This window comes from Carcharodon carcharias, chromosome 13 (genome assembly GCF_017639515.1).
Source record: "Carcharodon carcharias isolate sCarCar2 chromosome 13, sCarCar2.pri, whole genome shotgun sequence".
Classification (NCBI taxonomy): Eukaryota; Metazoa; Chordata; class Chondrichthyes; order Lamniformes; family Lamnidae; genus Carcharodon; species Carcharodon carcharias.
Genome location: NC_054479.1, coordinates 146,466,966 through 146,483,492, shown reverse-complemented (window position 1 = coordinate 146,483,492; position 16,527 = coordinate 146,466,966). Strand labels below are relative to the sequence as shown.

At 44.3% G+C, this 16,527-nt stretch overlaps 1 protein-coding gene across 1 annotated transcript in view; it reads right to left on the bottom strand.

Moving 5' to 3' along the window:
* The window catches only part of LOC121286168 (protein piccolo-like), a gene marked incomplete at its 3' end in the record, with an annotated part of 652,194 nt that overhangs the window by 261,363 nt on the left and 374,304 nt on the right, over positions 1-16,527 (bottom strand). The window contains exons 6-7 of the mRNA XM_041203147.1: positions 13,237-13,386; positions 30-4,953 (exon numbers count right to left, since the gene is read on the bottom strand). Of these exons, the coding sequence (XP_041059081.1) occupies positions 30-4,953; positions 13,237-13,386 (5,074 nt within the window). The remainder of the gene's footprint in view (positions 1-29; positions 4,954-13,236; positions 13,387-16,527) is intronic.

The window sequence follows — 16,527 nt, the reverse complement described above, 5'->3', positions numbered from 1 at the left end:
GGAAAGATCTGTTGGTGTATCATACTGACCTGTCGTCAGTTTTCCTGCTGTAAGGTCTACTGCTGCATCAGTACCATTACTACAATAGTCAAAGCTATGCTTGCTTTTATATAGAAACAGACCAGCTTCAGCCAAGTTGGTATCAGACATGGAAGGCTTCATGCTTCCAAATCCTCGATAACCTTGGGAGCCACCACGGCCATATTGATAGTGGTCATCTCTATAGCCATAACGATCTTCAGGTAGGGTGGAAACAGGTCGCTGTGTCAAAGATGAACAACTGCGACCAAATGGAAACTTGTAAACCATATCACAGCAAACATTCCGCCTTCCAGAAGTAAGATCTACAGGCTTGTCTTCCTCCTCTACAATTGTAGTAACAATTCCAGATTTTAATTCATCCGTTGTCACCATCGTCCGATGGGGCTTTGTTGTGCTTAAATCAACCGCTTTAACCTCTGATTCTACATCTATCCATCCATTTGTTGTACTAATAGGGGCTTTGGTTACTGCTTCTATAATAGGCCAACCTGAAATGGGAGTAGCAGTACAAGACAGGTTGATTGGTACTTCTACTGTGCCTGTGGCAGGTGACTGACAGTGAGCAACACTGCATGTTGCTTCATCAATCTTGGTTGTTAGTTGAAGTGGTATAGACTCGACATGTCCAAGATCCATATATCTTTCACAAGTGTCAGTGGTTGCAGTGAATGTTGTAGTTGTTGTACAGGTGACTACAGTCATACTACCAGTGTTCAGTGCCAGTGTTGAAACTGGAATTTGTTCTCCTGGCCTGGTTGCACTTAGATTCACAATGGCAGGCTGAACTGCACTGATATGACGTATGCCACCAGAATCAAACACTAAAGCATGTCTTCTCCCATCTATAGAGAAAGTAGACAAATCCATGCCGTCATCTGTCATATCAGCATCCAAATTTGACAAAGTACGAAGGTCAATCACATCACTTGTAAACTGTGCTCTGTGTTCTAGTGTTCTCCCATTTTCTTGAAATTGTGGCTGTTCAGGATATTTTCTTTCAGGAGGTATGGTTATAGCGACACTAATTGTGCCTGTACTTGGTACTTTGTCATACATCACTGAAACTGGGGCCTGCGAGACGTCGGTTGATATCCCATGTTCGACTGTTGACACGACACCCTGTGCCAAACTCTGATAAAAATAAACAGTCTCTGTTTTTCCCTTTTCAACTATTTTCTGAGCTTCCAAAGATTTGGTAAAATGAGCCAAGGATATGGCTGATGGTAGACATGATAGACCATGCTGCTTTGAAGGGGATACAGATGGTTGGGTGGAAGGTGCTTGGCAGGTTACAGATTCAGTTGGAGTACTTGGTTCAGATGGCAAAGTGATTACTACATATGTAGCTTGGGAATGCATAGTTAGCTTTGGAGAAGATTTATTTGAATGTGGGGAGATAGGAGATGTGGGAGAGATTAGTTTGAAATCTGGTGAAGTCAAGTTCAAAGACAAAGTTGTAGTTGAGGTTGAAGCTCTATGTTGTAATTCGCTTGGTCTATGCACGGTTATAGGAAGATGAGCAAATGAAGGCTTAGGCGGGATTGCAGGGCGTATTCCCTCTGTTGGTCTTGTGGTGAAAGGTAATCCTGATGGAATTGAGGTTGGTTTAGGAGGGACAGGGGGTGGCATTGGATGAAATATTTTTCCATTTGCTGTTAAACTGTTCTGATCTAAAGTATTAGATAAACTAGTTACAACACTAGTGTGTGTAGGGATCCCTATTCTACAGGTTGGGATATCAGCTGCAGGTTTCTTCTTTGGGATGATAACTGGCTTTGGAAAGGCTGAAGGAGGTAAAGGAGGAGGAGGTGGTGGTGGTGGAGGGAGTGGCGAATGTAATGATGATGTGGTTGCAATTTTCTCTTTTCCTGTAACCACTTGTATTGGTTGTGTTTTCCCTGGAGATCCATAGAACGCAATCCCCTTTGAAATTGGTGCCATAGACACTGCAGCTTTATCAGAAATACTATCTACAGCTGATTGTTTATCCAAAAGCTGTCTAGTTTCTGGAACTGAAGTCACTGTAGCGGAGGTGAGAATTTCAGAATTATCTCGACCAGGAGGCACAGAAATAAGTACGTGGTCTGACATGGCTGTTGGTGCTGAAGGACCAATGGTTGAAATGGGATATACTTGAGAAATTCTTCCTGTTGCAGAAGTTAATGGGCTTGTTGTAGTCTCGACAGTACTTATGGCTGTTTGTGTTGAAGTGTAATTTTCTTCACTTGTGTTTATACTAAGGACAACAAAATCTTTTGTCCTTGATACATCAACTGGTCCAGTGGAGCAAACTGGAGAGCTGCTAGTTACGCTAACAGTAGAGGTAATTGTGCTAATAGGAGTTGCAAAAGCTGTAGGTATCACTGATGTTGATGCCATACTGCTGGTTGTAGTCCCTGGTTTGCTTTCTTTGACTGTTTTGGTGATTTCATATGATTGCTCTCTGTTATCTACATAATATTGCTCTCCATATTCAATGTCATCTTCCACAGAAAAGTGCTGGGTAATTGTGACATTAGGGATAGCATGCACCATACTACCTGTTGCTGCAATTTGCACTGGTTCTGTACCAGAAAGTGGTATTGAGGTTAAATGTTTGCCATTTGCCCTAGTGGAAGCAGGTGTAAATATCCGTGAGGAGCTGCCAGTAGCCTCTGATTCAGCAGATACAAGTGATTCAGGAGTACTCGGCTGAGTTGGACTGCTTCCAGGAGTCAGCAGTGCATTCTGTCGCTTCATGAGCTCCTCATAAGCAGCATCAGCATCTAACAACTGTTTTTCTATCTTTGGGGAAGATTCTGTGACATCCAATGGAAATGTAACAAATGTTTCTTTCACACCAGTCACAGTAGAAGGCAAATCCTGTTGATGGAAGTTTACATCTAAAGGTTGGTTGTAATAATAATGTCCAGGATCACTGAGACTAGTGGTTTTCTTCATTATTTCTTCATAAATTTCATCTGGACTTCTTAATTTCTTTTCAGATTCTTGTGACAAAGCAGTGCTGGTCTCCTGTCCTGTATTAAGAAAACGGTTATCTGTTGTTCCATTGTAAGTATCTTCCACTAGAGACTCATAGATATAGTCTTCAATTAACATGCCCCCATATAAAGGCTCCTTTTCAAATACATCATCAGGTTCTTTTTGATTCTGAAGTAATTTTGCTTTCTGCATCATCTCTTCATATGCTTCATCTGCACTTTTCAAAGACTTCTGGTTAATAGCATCAACTTCTTGCATAATACTACCAGCATTCTCATCTGTAGGAGAATACAGCGACACAGATGTTGGCAATTTGTAAACTTTCTGTACTTCTATAATTTTTTCTGGATGTATTTCAAATCCTTCAGGTTCAGATTCAATGCTTGGTGAATATTCAGAACATGAAGAGCGATGTAACTCCTCCATTTCTGCTGCTTGTCGCAGCTCTTCTGTAGGTGAAGCATCTTCAATTGGTGAGAGATTACTTGGAGGGGTTTTCGGACGCTCACGTCTTCTCTGAGCTCTGAGTTCATCTTTATCTTTCTTTGATTTCTTTGTTGAACTCTTTCTTTGTTGCTGTTCTAACTCTCGCTGTTTTTCTTGTTCTCGCAAAAGTTCTTCTTCTTCCCGCAATTCTTCTTCTTCAGAAGAATCTTCAATAGTAGGCAACAGAGGACCAGGTGATCTGTGTCTAGCCTTTCTTTGCTGTTTACTCTCCCCAAGCATCTTCTTGTGACTCGGACTACTGTCACTGTCTTCATCCAATGATGAAACTGATGTAGGTGAAGTACCAGGTGTAAAACTGGATGTTGCATGCAGACTAGATGAGCCTTCACCTCTTGATCTATCTTCTGGTGAATCAGTTAAGCTCTCCATCTCTAGCTCTGGTTCTTCTTCATAGTACAAGCCATCCTTTTTGTTCTCAGAACCTTCTGCATATTTATTTGTAATAGAACTGTTCAAATCTATTGTTTTAAAACGTCTAAGGCCTCCACCAGCTGAGACGGACAACTCTTCATTGTCTTGACTTTTAGTCTCTCTGTACTTAGACTCAGGACTTTCATCATACATTTCTTCTTCATCATCATCGTCATGCCATGAATGGCGCCTCCCTGAATCGTCATCATGGCTTGTGCTACTTTTTTTTGAAAGACGTTTGTGCTTAACAGTTGGCCCTTTGCTCTCTGGGCGCCCTTTTCCACTTATCTCTTTCAGCTGACTCCTAATATATTCATCCTCATCAGATCCTGATGCATCTTCTTCTGCACTCATCTCAATAATTTGTTTTCGAATAAAATCTTCTTCATCACCAGATCCTTGGCTGTCACTGCTTGATGATCCAACACTGATCTTCCTCTGTCTATGAGGACGGGGTGAGTGCTCACTTTCACTACTGTCTTCTAAAGAATCATATCGTTGCCTCCTCACTGCTGCTTCATCCTGAGAACCATGGCTTTCACTGTAGTCTTTTCGAGCTAATGTATCTTCATGACCATGATCTTCCAGAGCTTCCTCATCTTCTTCCTGAATGTCTTCAAGGTCTTCTTCATCTGAGCTATAAGATTCTGGTGTAATTGGCAAGGTTCTTGGTCTGTGCCGTTCCCTTTCATGGTCAGTGTAAAGTCCATAAGGATCTTTGTATTGGTCTGACTTCTCATTACTTAGTGTATTTGCCTGAGCTTCTAAGATTGAAAGAACTGTACTTTCCAGCTTGGCAAGATCTGATGGGCTAGAAGGACTACTTTCCTGAGAAATTGAACTTTTTCTAGCTGGTTCCTTGAGTAAATCTTTATCTTCACTTTGAAGAATGGCTGGAATTTCACCCAGTGAACTTGATATACCGTCCGATGAATAACCCGTATCACTCAAACCCTGGGGACTTCTCTGCTGCTGAAGCACTGATGATTCTAACTTTTCTTCCTCCTTTTCCTGTTTAAGAAAATATAATATTTTGTTAAATGTAAGGCAACTATTGATGATATAAATTTACAATTTCAACAATTACAACTGATTTCTTAAAGTCAATAAGTAACCCTGCTATAATCACAACAGAACTCTGCCAATTCTGCATAAAATTCAAATTTACAGCAGGAATTTTAGACCAAAATATGTTACAGCATTATTTAATATCCCAATTGTTTTACTTTACTTTTTGGCAACAACATTGAACCACCCACCAGTATCAAATTGAACACATCTAGAAATGCTATTACATTTCCAACATCTAATTACTTCCATTTAGATATTGAACAATTACTGGATTGTGCAATTATATTTTCCAAATAATTTACATCAGAAAGTGGTCAGTGATTTTACAAAGAGGAAGTGAAACCAGTGAGATACTTAAAAAATAATAATAACTGATTGATTTATAATTTCCTAAACAACTGTACATTTTCAAACTGAACCACTGAATTAATCTATTGATAATGATCCTGTGTTTCTGAAACTTTGGGTAAATACTTGTAGCTTCTTTGACTTGTGACTGCTGAAATTAGGGAATATCTTTAGGATAATCCACATCTTTTACTGGAGCACTTAATATTGAGTTATACAATTACAGTTTTTTAAACGTAAGCAAAAATGCATTACATTCTTCAGATAAAGCTGACAAAATCATGTACAGCTTTACTACCTAACAAACAGTGGTAAATTTTAAAAATTCATTCATGGGATGTGGGCATTGTCGGTTAGACCAGCATTTAGAGCTCACTTCTGACTGCCCTTGAGAATATTATAATGATCTGTTCTTGATTTTTACAAATTAAAATATGCTCCTGGTTTAATGACATTAATGAGACTCTCCAAATATTGGATCTCTTGATAATCTCCAGAGTGAGAAATACAGTAATAACAGTGGGAATGATGAGTAACTTGCAATAGCATCTCCCCCTAACTTGACCATTGGAAACTCCTAAATGGAGAAACTCCTAATTGCATTTTTGACCCTCTCTTTTGAACATTACAGCCTGCACTAATATGTTTTGGTTGAAACACCAATTTTATGAGATCACACATTTTATGGAATAAGTGAAAATAAAGGCAAGCTGTAAAAAGCATCAATAACATTCTGTTTGTTCTGGGAATCCATCCCCAATTGATATAATTTGTGAAGGGCTCGTGTTGATGTCCTCCCAGTAATTAATCAATCAAAACAGGTCCAATGGGCTTGATAACATTCTTTATGTAAATATTACTTGTGTTTATGTTAAGAAATTGTGTTAGTCTGATACCATATAGTTCCCAGAGCAGCAACTGGAGCATCTCTGGGTAATCATAAGGCAAAGGAAAAATAAATCTAATCGTTTTTTATTGTACTTAAATGTTGTTGGCTGCAGAATCCATGGCTTAATGACTCTGCATTTCCCTCACAATTTAATAACCACCTTCAGCAATCATACCCACAACAATGACAAGATATTGGGTTAGTCAGTGCTTGTCAAGGGAAAATGTGACAAGCATAACCCTATGTAAAAGAATTAATTAAACTTTATTTCCACCCCGTAGTTACAAAACTCCACAGTTTGTAATGAGCAGTGAACTGGCCATTGAGCTTTGATTAATGTTGAAGTTAGGTTCCTATTTTCTCTTTGCTACAAAGTAGTTTTCCCAATCTAAGCCCAAAAAAGGAGTGGGATACGTTTCACTTGAAGGAGCCAAAACTCCAATGTCTGGTTATCAAGGCATTAATCATCAATTCAGCAGATAGCAAAGAGGAAAATCTGAAGGGGAAAGTAGCAGACCCATTACAGAGCAACTCCTATTTCATTTCCAACTGTTTTACATGGAAGGAAATCAGGCAGGTTTAGTTCAAGATGTCCAATCATTTCCACTGAAAATTCCTTTCTGCACTTAGCCCAGGCGATACTTAACACCCAACAGCAAAGATAAAAACCGACCTCATACTAATATTTTGACAATGTGGAGATTTCCCTAATACAGTTTTAACTAAAGCACCTGAGGGAGTTCTTCAGATCTGTCTTAACTCTAGTGGCAAAGGTTATTTACAAAGTTGATCTGTTGTCTCCATCCATTTTCCATTAAACTTAATGAAGATCACGAGGACCCCTATGCAAATTTTTAATCTTTTATATAACGGCTCTGAGTGTGCACAGGAATGTGTGCTAGAGTGAGTGCAGCAGTGTGCACAGGAGTGTGTACTGGAGTGTGTGCAGCAGTGTGTGCAGGAGTATGTACTGGAGTGTGTGCAGCAGTGTGCTCAGGAGTGTGTGCAGCAGTGTGTGCAGGAGTGTGCTCAGTAGAGTATGCAGGAGTGTGTACAGCAGTGTGCGCAGGAGTGTGTGCAGCAGTGTGCTCAGGAGTGTGTGCAGCAGTGTGTGCAGGAGTGTGCTCAGTAGAGTATGCAGGAGTGTGTGCAGCAGTGTGCGCAGGAGTGTGCTCAGTAGTGTATGCAGGAGTGTGTGCAGCAGTGTGCGCAGTAGGGTGCACAGGAGAGTGCGCAGGAGAGTGTGCAGGAGTGTTTGCAGGAAAGTGTGCAGCAGTGTGCGCAGGAGTGTGTGCAACATGTGCGCAGCAGTGCGCGCAAGAGTCGGCGCAGCAGTGTGTGCAGCAATGTGCACAGGAGTGTGCACAGGAGAGTGCGCAGGAGAGGGCACAGGAGTGTGTGCAGCACCTTGCGCAAGAATGTGTGCAGGAGTGGGCGCAAGAGTGGGCACAACAATGTGCACAGGAGAGTGTGCAAGAATGTGTGCAGCAGTGTGCACAGGAGAGTGCTTAGGAGTGTTTTCAGGAGAGTGTGCAGCAGTGTACGCAGGAGTGTGCTCAAGAGTGTGCTCATGAGAGTGCGCAGGAGTGTTTTCAGGAGAGTGTGCAGCAGTGCACACAGGAGTGTGCTCAAGAGTGTGCTCAGGAGAGTGCACAGGAGTGTTTTCAGGAGAGTGTGCAGCAGTGTGTGCAGGAGTGTGCTCAGGAGTGTGTGCAGCAATGTAAGCAGGAGTGTGTGCAAGAGTGTGCACAGGAAAATGTGCTGGAGCGTTTTCAGGAGAGTGTGCAGCAGTGTGTACAGGAGTGTGCTCAGGAGTGTGCACAGGAGTGTGCGCAGCAGTGTGTACAGGAGAGTGCGCAAGAGTGTTTGCAGGAGAGTGTGCAGCAGTGTGCTCAGTAGAGTATGCAGGAGTGTGTGCAGCAGCATGCGCAGGGTTGTGAGCAAGAGTGTGCACAAGAGTCATTGCAGCACTGTGCGCAGGAGTGTGTGCAGCAATATACACAGCAGTGTGGGAAGGAGTGTGCGCAGGAGCATGCGCAGGAGTGTTTGCAGGAGATTGTGCAGCAGTGTGTGTAGGAACGTGCACAGGAGTGTGTGCAGCAGCATGCGCAAGAGTGTGTGCAGCAGTGTGTGCAGCAGTGTGCGCAGCAATGTATGCAGCAATGTATGCAGGAGTGTGCGCAGGAGTGTGCGCAGGAAAGTGTGCAGGAGTGTTTGCAGGAGAGTGTGCAGCAGTGTGTGCAGGAGTGTGTGCAGCAGCGTGCACAGGAGAGTGCGCAGGAGTGTTTTCAGGAGAGTGTGCAGCGGTGTGTGCAGGAGTGTGCTCAGGAGTGTGCGCAGCAGCGTGCGCAGAAGTGTACGCAAAAGTGTGTGCAAGAGTGTGCGCAAGAGTGGGCGCAGTAGTGTGTGCAGCAGTGTGCACAGAAGTGTGCTCAGTAGTGTATGCAGGAGTGTGTGCAGCAGTATACGTAGCAGTGTGCATTAGAGTGTGTTCCAGTGTGCGCAAGAGTGGGCACAGCAGGGCATGCAGCAGTGTGCACAGGAGAATGCGCAGGAGTGTTTGCAGGAGAGTGTGCAGCAGTGTGTGCAGGAATATATGCAGCAGGTGTGCAAGAATGTGTGCAGGAGTGTGTGCAGCAGTGTGCGCAGGAGTGTGTGCAGGAGTGTGCGCGGGAGTGTGCGCAGGAGTGTGCACAGCAGTGTGCGCCGAATGGCCTAATTTCTGCTCCTATGTCTTATGGTCTTATATTTCCAAGTCAGGATGGTGAGTGACCTGGAGGCGAACTTCCAGATGGTGATGTTCCCCATCTAGCTGCTGCCCTTATCCTTCTAGATGGTAGTGGTCATGGGTTTGGAAGGTGCTCTCGAAGGAGCCTTGGTGAATTCCTGCAGTGCATCTTGTAGATGGTACACACTGGTGCTACTGTGCATTGGTGGTGGAGGGAGTGAAGGTTTGTGTACGTGGTGTCAATCAAGAGGGCTGCTTTGTCCTGGATGGTGTCAAGCTTCTTGAGTATTGTGGGAGCTGCACTCATCCAGGCAAGTGGGGAATATTCCAACACACTTCTGACTTGTGCCTTGTAGACAGGCTTTGGGGAGCCAGGAGGTGAGTTACGTGCCGCATGTTTCCTAGCCTCTGACCTGCTCTTGTAGCCATAGTGTTTATCTGGCTCATCCAGTTCAGTTTCTGGTCAATGGTAATCCCCAGGATGTTGATGTTGGGGGATTCAGTGATGGTAATGCCATTGAACATCAAGGGGGGATGGTTGGATTCTCTCTTCTCGGAGATGGTCATTGCCTGACACTTGAGTAGCATGAATGTTACTTGCCACTTGTCAACCCAAGCCTGGATATTGTCCAGGTCTTGCTGCATTTGGACATGGACTGCTTCAGTATCTGAGGAGTTGTGAATGGTGCTGAATATTGTGCAATCATCAGCGGACATCCCCGCTTCTGACCTTATGATGGAAGGGAGGTCATTGATGAAGCAGCTGAAGATGGTTGGGTTGAGGACACTACCCTGAGGAACTCCTGCAGTGATGTCCTGGAGCTGAGATGACTGATCTCCAACAACCACAACCATCTTCCTTTGTGCTAGGTATGACTCCAACCAGCAGAGAGTTTTCTACCTGATTCCCATTGACTCAAGTTTTGCTAGGGCTCCTTGAAAATGCTGCCTTGATGTCAAGGGCAGTCACTCTCACCTCACCTCTGGAGTTCAGCTCTTTTGTCCATGTTTGAACCAAGGCTGTAATGAGGTCAGGAGCTGAGTGGCCATGGTGGAACCCAAAGTGTGCAGGTTATTGCCAAGCAAGTGCTGCTTGATAGCACTGTTGATGACCCCTTCCATCACTTTACTGATGATCGTAATTGACCGAGTTTGATATTTCCTACTTTTTGTGTACAGGACATAGCCAGGTAGATGCCAGTGTTGTAGCTGTACTGGAACAGCTTGGCTAGGAGCACAAGTCCTAATAGCACAAGCAAGCAACTACAAAGGCTATGGGGCCTGATGATATTCTGGCAATAGCAATTGCCAGAATATCGTCAGGCCCCATAGCCTTTGCAGTTTTTTGATATCATGTGCAGTGAATCAAATTGGCTGAAGATTGGCATCTTGTGATGCTGGGGACCTCTGGAGGAGGCCGAGATGGATCATCCCACTTGGCACTTCTGGCTGAAGATTGTAGCAAATGCTTCAGCCTTATCTTTTGCACTGATGTGCTGGGCTCCTCCATCATTGATGATGGGGATATTTATGGAGCCACCTCCTCTTCCACTTGTGAGTTGTTTAGCTGTCCACCACCATTCATGGCTGCAGAGCTTAGATCTGATCCGTTGGTTGTGGGATCACTTAGTTCCGTCTATCAATTGCTGCTTCTGCTGTTTGACACACAAATAGCCCCTATGTTATAGCTTCACCAAGTTGACACCTCACTTTTAGGTATGCCTGATTGAACCAGGGTTGATAGTAATGGTAGAGTGGGGAGTGGGGAATATGACAGGTTACAGATTGTGTTCAAGGTACAAAGCAAGACTACACCAATATGTTTGCCACTGTCAGGTTTTTATTAAATAATCAAATCCCACCATCTGCCCTGGCAGGATTCGAACCCAGGCCCCCTAGAGCATTACCCTTGGTCTCGGGATTACTAGTCCAGCAACAATACCACTACACCATCACCTCTCCCATAAAAATAATGTTCCAGGAACCCAACATTATTTGAAAATCAGAAAATGGGACTCGCCCTGTTGTTTTGAGACAGGCTTCACTTTATCTGTTTTATGTTTTTGTTTGGTCACTCTTGCATTTTTTCCACTTTCATTTTCCGTGTTCTTGTTGTTAGCTCTTCAAAATTCCTCCCAATTTTCCATTTCTACATATTTCTTCCTGTTCTGTGCCTCAGTTTGATGGCTACAATCATTGATTGTCCTCCACCATTACACACTATTCCAGTCTTCAACACTGACTGTCATTTCGATTTCTTTACTCTGCCTAACAACAGTCAAATTCTGATAATATTCAGGATGGAATTCCCTCTGGATAGTTGCCACCACAGTTGTATATCTGCCAATCATGCTTGAAATATCTCTAGATTATAGTTGTATCAGTTTACGAGCATCTGAATTTATCCAATTAATCAATTTTATTGCAGCGTTTGGGTTCCTGCCACTAAACCCATGAATGGTCAACCCTAACAAAACTCTGAAGCAACAGAAGGGCCAGGAGGCAAACTTAGTTCCTGATAATTCAATGAGTAAACACAACAACATTGATAGCTCTGACCCAAACAGACAAAATGGGTGAAATGTAATGTGGGATTCAGGACCCTGAAGTAGGGACCAAATGGAGTCCTGAGCCCACTTTGTCAGCAGCAAGATCAGTGGCACAATCTTCCAGCAGGCAGACTCCTGATTGGCCACCTCCTCATTTGCCATCCTATTAAGTATGGTACTGATGGTAGGTGAGTCATTGTGCTTGTTGGTCTAATCAGAGGGCCCACAGCTCCGGAGCCTCCACAGGGAGAAGTAGGCACTGCTGAGGCAGTTCAGGGACTGGGAAGCACCCTCATTGGTCAACACATTGGACGGTACTGAGACTCCCAAAGCTGGTATGGACAGTAGGATGGAGGGGAAGCCTCTCCACCATGATTGCTGCTTTTCCTGCCTACAGCCCCCTGATTGGGGCATTGAGACTCTGGCTCCAACGGCCCCTCAGACTGCCATTAGGAGGCCACCTCCAATGAGCTGGTGGTTGTCACACATGGCGAGGATGTTACTCTGGCAATGCTGCAAATTGCTTCTAATTGGGGCATTGAGCAGGTTAATTAGCTGCCCACTCTTCCCAGCTCACCCTTAGAAAAGATTCCTGGCAGTAGGAACGTGTGGGAAACCGTCCCAACATGGCTCCCCACTACTTTTCTGACCCACCGCTCCCCCCCTGCCCCCAAGTCCATCTCCACGGGCTGAGAAAATCCACCCAATGATATGAACGGACACGGTGAGAAACTACCTGCATTCAGCACATTCCCAGTTAAAAAGCAAGAACTGCTTCAGAATAACGTATGGGATTTTTTACATCCATCCTAAGTAAGCAGACAGGGCCTTGGTTTAACATCTTATCTGAACAACAGCAACTCCAACAGTGCAGCACTCCCTAAATATTGCACAGAGTATCAAATATGATTTTTTTGTGCTCAAGCTCTAGGGTGGAACTTGAACCCAGAAACTTTGTGGCTCAGGAGAGAATGCTACCAACTGAACCACAGTTACCATCCATCTGTAATCCCAGCTCCATTGCAATAAAGGCCAACATTCCATTTCCCTTCTTAATTAATTGCTGTATCTGTAAACTAACTTCTTGTGATTCATGTACGAGGGACACATTGATCCCATTGCATCTGCAGCATTCTGCAATCATGCTCCATTTAAAGACTATTCTGTTTTTCCATGCCACCAAACAAAGTGGGCAACCTTTAATTTTTCCACATTATAATCCAAATACTAAATTCTTAACCTTTCTGTATCTATTTGCAGACATTTTGGGCAGAATTTTAGGGTTCCCCACTGACAGATCTGAAAACGGGGGCTTGTAAAATGCAGAACTTGCCTTGCCTGCCTCCAAACTGCCACTCCAACCTGTCCCCATTTTACAGGAGGCCAGTGGAGGTGTCGGCCAGCCCACTTGCTCTTGGCCTATTTAGACCCTTAAGTGGTCAATTAATGGGCATTTAGTGCCTCATCGTACCCCTGCCACAATTTTAGTCATAGAATGGAAAAGCTCATGCCAAATGGGTAGCCCGGCAGTTTTACTGGGTGAGCTGGTGTTGGCAAGAGAGGGTGGGGCCTTCACTGGGGGTCTCCTGTGCCCATGCCACCCATTTAACCCTCACCCTCAGCCTCTCAAACCTGGCCCCCCACCCCTTCTCCTCCCACCCCATTTGTTGGGTCCTGCCAGCTAGACCCCTCTGATACCCCAGACTTACTGGAAGTCTAGCTTCCATTAGCTCCTCTTCTTTGGGCACTGCCTGTAGTCTCAGCAGTGGCCAACTCTTGAACATGGCGCTGCTGGGGTTAAAGAGTTGATAGCCAGATTGTTGGGATTTCCTCCTCAGTGATGGTGGAAGTCCCATCTCCTGCCAAATAAGGCTCCATGGAGTGTTATGTTGCTGGAGAGCAGCCAGAATCAGCCAGGATGCATTCCCTGCTGACTCTTCGGGTGATGGGGTGGAAAATCCTGGCATCCGAAAAATCCCACCCTTTAAGACTTCCCCAAAACTTTCTTTCCTAGCTATCTTGGTGTCATAGTCAAGGCCCCAGCACTGATCCCTGTGGCGCTCCACTAGCCACAGTTTGCCAACCTGAAAATGACCCATTTATCACAACTCTCTATTTCTTGTTAGTTAGCCATTCCTCTGTCCACGTGAATATATCACTCCCAGCACCATGAGCTCTTATCCTGTGTAGTAAACTTACATGTGGCAGCTTATTGAAAGACTTTTAGAAATCCAAATACACGACATCTACTGGTTCTCCTTCATCCAACCTACTAGTAACATCCTCATTTGTCAAACACCATTTCCCTTTCTCAAGCCTATGGTGACTACTTGATTGTATAAAGATTTTCTAAATGTCCTGTGACTATTTCCTTAATGGTGGATTCCAGCATTTCCCCAGTGACACAATAGGCCAATTGATGTATAGTTTCCTGCTGTTTGTCTCCTTTCTTGAATTGAATTCTTGCCATTTAAAACTCCAGGGATTTTGCTTTTTGAAAATGTTTGGAAAGCTACCTCCTGTTGGACTGTTGCTTTTGTGTTTAATTAGAGCTAAAGTACTTGTATTTTTTGGAAGGCTTTTTTTGAATGATTATGGAAGGCGGAGAGAATAAAGGCTGGAAAATAGACAACCAAGGGGCTGTTCAGTGATTAGTGGTATTTATTTTTAAAATTTATTCAGTCATGGGATGTGGGTTTCGCTGGCTGGGCCAGCATTTATTGCCCATCCCTAATTGCCCTTGAGAAGGTGGTGGTGAGCTGCCTTCTTGAGCCGCTGCAGCCCATGTGGGGTAGGTCAGTGCTGTTAGGGAGGGAGCTTGACTCAGTGACAATGAAGTAAAGGTGATTTATTTCCAAGTCAGGATGGTGTCCAAATAAGGAATGCTAATTTTATTAAGATGAAATGCGATTCGGCCCAAGTGGACTGGGAGCAGCTACTTGCAGATAAAACTGTGTCAGAGCAGAGGGAGGTACTCAAGGAGGAAATAGCGAGAGTACAGGGCAAATATGTTCCCGTAAAGACAAAGTGGGGACCAAGTCCGGAGAACCCTGGATGTCAAGGGACATAAAGATTCGGATTAAGAAAAAAAAAGAGAAGCTTATGGCAGATAAAAAGTGCTGGGGGGAATTAAAAAGGAAATTAGGAAAACTAAGAGAATGCATGAGAAAGCATTGGTGGGTACAATAAAGGAAAACCCAAAGGAGTTTTGAAAAATATATAAAGAGCAAGAGAATAACTAGGAAAAGAGTAGGACCAATTAGGGACCATAGAGGTAATGTATGTGTGGACTGGGAAGACATGGGTACAGTCCTCAATGTATACTTTGCATCGGTCTTCACAATGGAAAAGGATGACACAGGTATAGACATCAGGGTGGAGGACGGTGAAATATTAGAGGAAATTAACATAGAGAGAGGAGGTACTAGTGGGTTCAGCACCCTTAAAAGTGGATAAATCCACAGGCCCAGATGAGATGTATCCCAGGCTGTTGAGGGAGGCAAGGGAAGAGATATCAGGGGCCCTGGCAGTAATTTTCAAATCCTCTCTGGCCACAGGTGAGGTGCCAGAGGACTGGAGGACAGCTAATGTTGTCCCATTATTAAAAAAGGGAGGAAGGGATACACCAGAAAATTACAGGCCAGTCAGTCTAATCTTGGTTGTGGGGAAGTTATGAGAAAGAATTCTGAGGGAACGAATATATCTACACTTGGAGAGACACGGATTAATCAGGGATAGTCAGCATGGATTTGTTAAGGGAAGGTCGTGTTTGACAGAGTTGACCAAATTTTTTGAGGAGGCAACCAGGAGGATTGATGAGGGTAATGCATTTGATATGGTCTTTATGGACTTTATCAAGGCTTTTGATAAGGTCCCTCATGGAAAACTAGTCAAAAAAGTAAGAACCCATGAGATCCAAGGCAAAGTGACATGTTGGATCCAAAATTGGCTGAGAGGCAGGAAGCAGAGGGTGATGGTAGAGGGATGTTTCTGTGACTGGAAGTCTGTTTCCAGTGGGGTTCCACAGGGCTCGGTGCTGGGGCCCTTGCTGTTTGTAGTGTATATAAATGATTTTGGACTTAAATGTAGGGGATATGATCAAGTAGTTTGCGGATGACACGAAAATTGGTAGGGTGGTAAATAGTGAGGAGGATAGTCGTAAACTGCAGGAGGATATCAACGGACTGGTCAGGTGGGCAGAGCAGTGGCAAATGGAATTCAACCCGGAAATGTGTGAGGTAATGCACTTGGGGAGGGCTAACAAGGCAAGGGATTACACTATGAATGGTAGGACCCTGAAAAGTACTGAAATCAGAGGGACCTTAATGTGCATATCCATATCCACCTAGAAGGACAAGGGCAGCAGGTAGATGGGAACACCACCAGCTGGAAGTTCCCCTCCAAGTCACTCACCATCCTGACTTGGAAATATATCACCGTTCCTTCACTGTTGCTGGGTCAAAATCCTGGAACTCCCTCCCTAACAGCACAGTGGGTGTACCTACTCCACATGGACTGCAGCAGTTCAAGAAGGCAGCTCACCACCACCTTCTCAAGGGCAACTAGGGATGGGCAATAAATTCTGGCCTAGCCAGTGATGTCCACATCCCGTGAATGAATAAAAAAAATATATATCCCTGAAGGTAGCAGGGCAGGTAGATTAGGTGGTTAAGAGGCATATGGGATACTTGCCTTTATTAGCCGAGGCACAGAATACAAGAGCAGGGAGGTTATGCTGGAACTGTATAAAATGCTGGTTAGGCCACAGCTGGAGCACTGTGTGCAGTTCTGGTCACCACATTGTAGGAAGGATGTGATTGCACTGGAGAGGGTGCAGAGGAGATTCACCAGGATGCTGCCTGGGCTGGAGGGTCTGAGCTATGAGGAAAGATTGGATAGGCTGGGGTTGTTTTCCTTGGAGCAGTGAAGGTTGAGAGGGGACCTGATAGAGGTGTATAAGATTATGAGGGGCATAGGTAGGGTGGATAGGACAGCACTTT